At 33.0% G+C, this 7,701-nt stretch overlaps 3 protein-coding genes across 3 annotated transcripts; 2 read left to right on the top strand and 1 right to left on the bottom strand.

Moving 5' to 3' along the window:
- Positions 1 to 344: 344 nt before the first annotated feature.
- Tsp_12120 (hypothetical protein) lies at positions 345 to 1,338 on the top strand. Its single transcript, XM_003374191.1, has 3 exons — positions 345 to 474; positions 852 to 903; positions 1,119 to 1,338. Exons 1-3 carry the CDS (start codon positions 345 to 347, stop codon positions 1,336 to 1,338), a joined length of 402 nt encoding a protein of 133 aa, XP_003374239.1.
- Positions 1,339 to 6,570: 5,232 nt separating this feature from the next.
- Tsp_12119 (conserved hypothetical protein) lies at positions 6,571 to 7,282 on the bottom strand. The gene is made up of 2 exons (XM_003374190.1): positions 7,218 to 7,282; positions 6,571 to 7,006 (listed from the first exon to the last, which is right to left on the bottom strand). Exons 1-2 carry the CDS (start codon positions 7,280 to 7,282, stop codon positions 6,571 to 6,573), a joined length of 501 nt encoding a protein of 166 aa, XP_003374238.1.
- A 283-nt stretch (positions 7,283 to 7,565) lies between these two features.
- Tsp_12118 (conserved hypothetical protein) lies at positions 7,566 to 7,627 on the top strand (the record flags this gene model as incomplete). The annotated part of the gene is made up of 1 exon (XM_003374189.1): positions 7,566 to 7,627. A coding segment is annotated over exon 1 (62 nt), but the record flags the coding sequence as incomplete, so codon positions are not given.
- Positions 7,628 to 7,701: the final 74 nt, after the last annotated feature.

The raw sequence follows: 7,701 nt of genomic DNA, 5'->3' as shown, positions 1-7,701 counted from the left end.
GGGGTATAGGTGAAGTTTTGCATAAATATGCTAAAATGAATCTATCTATACTATCTAAATATCATGTTTGTTTCCTTTTCTGTTATTCCCACTAAAATCGCAATATCATGCAACTTTTTTGGCAATATCTCGGCAAATACGCATTTATAAAACGTGCGACCAGGTTTGTAATGATTAATTTATTTTTTTTGATCGATTTAAATCATTTTCACAAGAATTTAAAATTTTCGACTTTTTAAAAAAGCAAGGCTATAGCCTTTGCTATTTTTGCAATTTTCGAAACAAGGCTTTGGACACAAATTTCGCTTTTTTTGTTACATATTGCTAAATTCTGAAAAATTAATATGTTCTGGAAAGTTCCACGGCAAACAAACGCGTCTGCGTCGAATAAATGGTCTCTAAAGTTGCTATGGGCCTATCTTAATACACAGGGAAGCTGTCCATCTAAAACTCTGTTGAAACGGATCGACGATGGTTGAAATTGGGTATAGGAAACATTTTCCACATTATAATGGGGTATTCGTTGTAAATACCGAGTTTTGTGCAATATTTAGTTGTTTCAGGCAAGTCGATTTTCCTTCATTTTCGGTCGATTTCGAATAAATTGAAAAAAATTGTTTCAATACGGGTTGAGATGTGCATAAATTCTCCCACTTGTTAGTTTTCCACTGATTTATCTCATTCAATCGACAATTAGCAAGGTATTTTTCAAGCTTTTCCTGCCGCTATTTATTAACACCTCAGTCTCCTATCGTATGTCGACGGTGCATTTGATTCTTTCGAAAACTAATCATATTATGGAATTCTATGCTGTTGAGAAAATTCACTGTTTTAACTTTTAGCTTTTTAAGCTATGGTGTTAGCTATCTTTTACTGCGTTAAAGGGAGTATAACAATAACAAAGTTAATATGCTTAAAACTATTGTTTAACTTCTTTACATTTGCATATTGTTTGTGTATGTTGTTAAGAAGAGCATTTAACAAGATGTCTTGCAATATTTGAATGTGGCTTTAAATAAGTGGTTTTCTTAGTCAATAACATTAATGATTCTTCAGTTTTACATTTGATTGTTCACATAATAAAATAGCATTCGCAGTGTTGAATTTTTTTTAATTAGCTTATGTACCGTTCCGGTTGATTTGTTTAGCTCAGTTAGCTGCGTCAAGCTTTATGCCCAGCAGCATTTTACTTCCTTCTTCATAGTGTACTTCTCGCTTACTCCAGTATTAGTAACAACGGAATCCATTTCCGCGTCCATTTTTCCTTCATTGCCGTCCAATCCAGAAAGTCGTATGCATCAGAATTTCAGCAGGCAAATTTCGGATGATGATGTCTGATCTTGTTTCGCTCATCAGCTAATAAGCCTCGAATGCTAAGCAGTGAACTCAAACGCAAGACCAAAAAGGAAAATAAATTTGACGGTTTAAATTCCATTTTAAATAATCATTTTGAAACAACATTTAGTTTTCATTTTTCATTTTATCTACAACTGATGCTCAACTTTGATTTAAATTTCTGTTGCACCAATGCCTTTTGTTAATGTTGACAGAAGATTATTAATCACGCACAAATGCTGACATCAAACAATGCGATGTCCACTGCAGAGTGAATTTGAAGTACCTTTAAGCGGTTTTCTGCTTCGTTGGTGCTGTTCATCGCTTTCTTTCTGCTTTCGAAGTGCTTCACTTTTATTTATCCATCCGAGTTTAAAAATAATGTTCAAAATAAATGTCAGCCAACATTTGCTTTCACTTGTCATATAAATTACCTTCTTAGCTAACAATTAAATAAGATTTATGGCTAAGGTTCTTTTCTATTTGTCAGATATTGCTCTGATGAAGGCTAGTTGAAGGCTATTGAAATACAAATGGAAAGTCTAAAATTGGTAAATTGTCTACAGCTTCAGTTTTCAGCTAAAACTGGGAGTGGTGGTTGCTGAATGTTAGCATCGAAATACTTTTCTGATTTTACCTGCCTGTTCTCTGAAAATGTTTCTAGTTGGGAAAAGAATTTAATCTTTTCAATCTTTCTTTCGCTCCTGTTCACAAGAGTTATTGTTTTTCTTCTTATGTTTTATTTAAATAAAAAATAAAATCTGGAATTTTGTTTAAAATAAAAATTTGTGGTAATACATTTTGTGTAAATTGTATTAAATTTCTCTTTCAATATCTAAAGTAAACCGACTACACATTGAAGTTGCAATTCATGTATTATTATGGTTCAACATTCCAGATCAAAAAATATCTGTTGCATATCGAAATTCTGTTGATTTTACCAAATAAAACTAAAAGCAAAGAAAATTATATTTTTCGCTCTGTTGCCATCGTAAAAAGTCATTACATGTCTAATTATGAAAACAAAAAATGACTTAGATAAACAAGTTTATTTAACATCTCTTTGTTCAATTATCTCTATTTCAGGCCGTTCATTTGTTACTTCTGTATTTTTGTAGAATAATGCAATTGGATAATCAAGATATATAATTTGTAAAGAACAAGACCGCCAGTTCTATTTTTCATTTATTTCACTCCTCAGTGCTTATCATTCGCTTGTATTAATTTTCGTGTCGAAGGTTTGAGATGTGTTTTGGAATGATGAGAATAAATAATGATGAATTTCAGTTTGTATCTCAAAGAACCGATATAAGCCAATACACAAAGGGAGATGCCACACGCTCAAGTGCACAAATCATAATGACAAACACGGGTTGTGAATAAACATGCAAATAATGGCTTATTGTAGCATATTGTTATTGCAATATTACAGAAAATCCATGTTTTCAGTATAACGATTAGTTGGTTGCCGTGGCACAGTGTCTACAAGTTTAGAAATGGTCTTTTTTTAATATTTTTACGTTATTGTTCTATTGCCCATCTTGCTCATGATATATATTGTAATAAAGTTCAGATTTGCTTGTTGTTGTAAAATGGAAATTTCTGTACAATACATTTGATTAGTTATGAAGCGCTTATATCGAATAGCAGAAATGTTTCTGTGAAAACAGTCTGTTGATAAACATAGTTGGGAAGAAATAAAATGCAAAAGCGAACTTACAAGAATAAAATTAAGCAATAAGAAAATCTTTTGTTAACAGTGAAATGTAAAACGCAAAAGCTTTTTAAAAGCATCATTTGCAAAGTCTGAAAACAAATAGACACAGTTCCACGTCATAACTAAAAGTTTTTTCATTAAAAATGGTAAATGATTATTTGTGTCCATATAAGGTAATTAAATGGTAATGCACCCCATGTTTGGAAAATTGTTGATTGGTATAATAAAAACCTAATAACTTTTATGATTAGTTAATGTTTCGATTATGATGATGTCATTACGCTATTAGGACTAATCGTGTCGTGATTTGATTTCACCTTGTGTGATGTCATATTCAAATTTTTTCCAATTGACCCTGAACAAATTTGAAGAATGGAATAATCATCATCATTCAGTTTTTCAGGGTGTAGAGCAGTAGTCAAGAAGCGCGCAAAGCTCTTCTCCTCAATACCTTCTTGAATTTCAAAGTAAGTGGTCTTTCATTCCTTGGCTTCTGTTCTGTTCATATATGATTCACATCCAACAACCTGTTAATCACGAATGGAGTGCGAACAATATAGTGCAAGATGAATGTACTATGCAATCTATGAGAAAGTTACTGAATAATTGGTGAACCCTGCCACAGCCCAATCCATTATCCCACATTTTGTCCAACAGTTTATCCAAAATACCGGTACCAATTTTTCATGTGCAGTTTCATTCACCTCCTCTGCTTAGCTTCTTTTCTATGGTGAGTTACTGAGACTTCTTCACCGTCTTAGTAATGGTTCTGTAACTTGCGGAGTTCTTTCTCCGATTTTAAGCATAACTGATGCTTCTTCTGTATTGTCAAACTTCAACTTCTTCACTTCATGAAATTTATTTTATCTTATCGTACCGTGCAATATTTAAGCAATGATTATCCAGTAGTTTCAGAATAAATGGCCTGTAGCGTTGGCCCATTTATAGGTTTTGACATTTTTTTGAGTTTTAACTTTGATGGAGGATGTTATGTAAGTTAATCATTTTTCACATTAAAACATGGTATTTTCTGAAACTTGATACTTTTGTTCAACATTTTTTTTATCTTGGAAATGCAGGCTTCTTTCCTTTCTGTACAATTCCAGCTGTTTTCAAACTTGTTGCTTCAGAATTGATCGCAGTGCCATTGAAGTGAATTGCATTGCAGAAATTGAAGTTTTATCAATGCCGTGAGAAGAGTCTTACACTAAATGATATGCATATGAGAAACTGTCAAGATCTTTCTTGCCTCAGGTTATCCATTACTATTAGGTTATTACGCTCTTACTCACCACAGTCAATGTGATATGCTATTGATATTGTGCACTTACTCTTGTACAACTCTTCAGAATGTACTCTCTGTGGTTATCAATTCGTAATATTAGTGTGATATGGCCATGAATCAAGCAGCGTTTTTAATTGTAATCACTTAAATCATCTAAGACTCAAACATAAGTTATGTTTCATATGTTATGATTGTAGGACTTCAACAATAGGCCAGCTGAAAACTAGCGGCTTTCTATTTTCTGTTACTGACATTCATTCTATGCTTGGATTGATAATTTCCAGTAATGAGAATGAAAAATGGAATTCCTTTTAAAGATCCTTTAGAGAATGTATGTAATAAAATTGCATTGTCTATTCCTTAACTAGTTCTTCCTCTTTTCTTATAAAGTTATTTCCCGCCTAAATATTTGATGGTAATGTGAAATATTTTGCATGGCGTGCAGTCATCAGGCAGTGCAGGAGTATCAAGAATAATAATTTCAATTTTTTTCACAACTAATTGTAGATTTTAATATGCTAAATGAACTTGATGAAATGAATTTTCATACTATGTGCATTGTTCATCACCTTACATGTCTTTAAGCAAAAGAGCTTTCATGTTCGCAAACAAATTAATAAAAAGTTCACTTTTAATTTATGCTATTGCGCTCTTAATCATCAAGAATTAGGTTGTTACCCAAACTGAACTTACTATCATACAATATTGCAGAATGCCACGTTTCTGAACGGTTACTTTGTTGGTCGTCACACGAAAATGTGCGCAAATCTAATCACACTCTTGCATATCGTCTATAATTAACAGGTAAATGATATTTGACAATGTGCAGATATTCTATACTTGATTTACGCAATATGACTAATAAATTTGGTTTTTCTACTATTATTACTAACATTGATATATTCCTATTCCTATATTACTTTTGTTTCTTTTGGATGCTTCAGACACACAAGTGCCACATCGATATAGCCATACTGGAACCTGCATAAGACAACCATTCACCATTTCGTACATGCTTAAATTCATTTGCATGTTAAACGCAAGTAAGTGATACAATAATTATACAGTTATCTGTTATGTCATTTGCGTAAATATTATCAGGTAAACAAATACGCAGTAGCCATGTTATGGAAAGTAATTGAAGCCGAATAGCAGTGCATGATAATAACATTAAAATTCATGCGATTTGTTTTTAAATTTCTAATTCCTAATTATTTTTCCAGAGTAGGAAGTGTTGGAAAGGAAATATACATAATTCTAACAGAGGAAGAAAGACAATATGTAAGTAGAAAACATTATTTTACCTGTATTTAAATCACTTTGAAATTTAGAAAAGTTATTCTAATGCATAACATTCAAGGAGAAAAATTTAAAGTGACTACTCCCTTGCAAATAAATAATGGTATAACATCACACAAAGCATATAATGGTAGGCGAAGTTCTTCAACACCGCAATAATACCATGCGAATAAGGGCCCTTATACCTCGATTTTGATCAGTATGATTTAAGCCCATTAGAAAATTTGATGGTCGCCTTATAAAGATATATCGACGACCAAAGCGTGCTACTCAAGTGTGAAATTATACGCTGAAAAGAAAGTGGGAAAACGTACATCTTTAACATTATCCAGCTAATTCGCCTGATGCTCTTGCATTGCGCCCAAATAATTATTACCCGATCGTGTCCTTACTCTTACAGATTTTCGTCACTCACCCAATCGACAGAGCCAGCGCAGAACGAAGCTTTACTGCAGTGAAATATCCAAAAAGCTATTTCCGGACTACGATGACAGAAGAACAACTGAACGGACTTAAAGTAATGTGTTCGTTCATTCTGTCTTTTCGATTGATCTTGATCTTCTAATAGAAAAGTTCAGTTTCAAACGGAATTGAAACGTGTCGTTCATTTAAAATACAATTAAAATTATTAATTTTAAAGTTATTCTAACACGTGTTTTTGATTCCAATTTTATTCAAATGAAAAAACGGCACGTTTTGTTCCTCGACTGCCTGTCATGTATAATAATACATGTACATGATAAATCTTTTTGTACACTACATCCGCCTCTCTTTATAAATTAAACGCCTCTGTATATTTTACATTAAATGAAAGAACATAATTTCTTTTTACAAAACTATAAATATGCATTTTCGGTTTCATTTCTACTCCATAATTAATTTTCTGCTGGTAAATAGTAATTCGACCGCATTAGATTTCACAAGACAAGACATTCTATCTTGCGGCATCCTCAACATTAGTTAATACTACTGATCGGGCAATTTCCAGCGCATTCAGATTCTTATGAGAGTTGATTGCGTAAGAATCAGGAAATCGAAGAAAGCAGCTAAGAGCAACATTTCCTGCATCAATTTTATAAAAAATCGACTGACTGAGGTTATGAGGGAGAAGAAAGTAGGGTGGTGGATCAGTAACGGAGTTGGCAGCTGGAATGGAGGTTCGATTAGGGGAAGGTGGAAAAGAGGTTTTTAGTGTCAGTGTAGGATTTATATAGAAAACAGACAGGCAAGCTAGACAAAAAAACGCGACATAATGGCAGCCCTTGCGATGTGGGACACAAGAATTTGCGTATGATAACGTAGGCAGAGTTTTTGGGAAAATAGGTGCAAAATAGGGAAGCCGTGGAAAAGAAATGCATTTGTGGCTGCTGCTGGAAAATTGTATCTGTTAACAGGTTCACCTTTTTGTTGGGCTGACACGAGAATGTGAAGATTGTCAGAAAATCATCAGACGTCTCATGGTGCGCAAGCAAGCACAAAAGCCAAAAATCACAAACGACATTAAAATACATCTGGAATTCAGGCATGAATCACAAAGCAATAAATTAAAAGTATATGAAAAACTGCAAGTATTAATTTAACTGATGATAGGCAGCTTGGCAGCACCAAAGCTTCAATGTTGCCAGTGAAGTAAATACAAGTCTCATTTTACATTAATGACGTCATTCCAGCAGATAGTATTATCTTGCATGAACACAGAATACTGAGCATAAAAAAGAAATGAAGTCGATAAAATGAGGAAAAGTAAAAGCATCTTTTAATATGAAGTTAAAGTATACTTCTAAAATAAAATCGTGGAAAGATAATTGATAATTCGAAATACAGTAATATACATTATTTATATTGCCAAATTAAAGATAAGAAGGTTACTAAGTAATAAGCAAATGAGAGAAATGCAAATGTTGTATCCATAGTTATTATTTTATTACAATGCTGTTCGATAAACGGTGGCGGTGCGTAACCAAGGTGCAAGTGCAGAATGCTACATTCAGGTGAAACTTTAGTACTGAAACTTACTTTCCTGATGTTTTCCTATGAATTCATGCATATTTAAGTATTTAGGCAA

This window comes from Trichinella spiralis (genome assembly GCF_000181795.1).
Source record: "Trichinella spiralis strain ISS 195 chromosome Unknown Scfld6, whole genome shotgun sequence".
NCBI classification, from domain to species: domain Eukaryota; kingdom Metazoa; phylum Nematoda; class Enoplea; order Trichinellida; family Trichinellidae; genus Trichinella; species Trichinella spiralis.
This window is presented reverse-complemented; position numbering and strand designations above follow the sequence as displayed.

What these genes read in the sequence shown, in the direction of transcription:
- Tsp_12119 (XM_003374190.1), bottom strand. Translation starts at nt 7,282, where the DNA reads ATGAGACTTGTATTTACTTCACTGGCAACATTGAAGCTTTGGTGCTGC. An exon ending in TGCCAAGCTGCCTATCATCA is followed by an intron (nt 7,007 to 7,217) that starts GTTAAATTAATA and finishes ACAATTTTCCAG; the next exon opens with CAGCAGCCACAAATGCATTT.
- Tsp_12120 (XM_003374191.1), top strand. Translation starts at nt 345, where the DNA reads ATGTTCTGGAAAGTTCCACGGCAAACAAACGCGTCTGCGTCGAATAAA. An exon ending in GTTGAAACGGATCGACGATG is followed by an intron (nt 475 to 851) that starts GTTGAAATTGGG and finishes TAGCTTTTTAAG; the next exon opens with CTATGGTGTTAGCTATCTTT. An exon ending in GGGAGTATAACAATAACAAA is followed by an intron (nt 904 to 1,118) that starts GTTAATATGCTT and finishes TTTTTTAATTAG; the next exon opens with CTTATGTACCGTTCCGGTTG.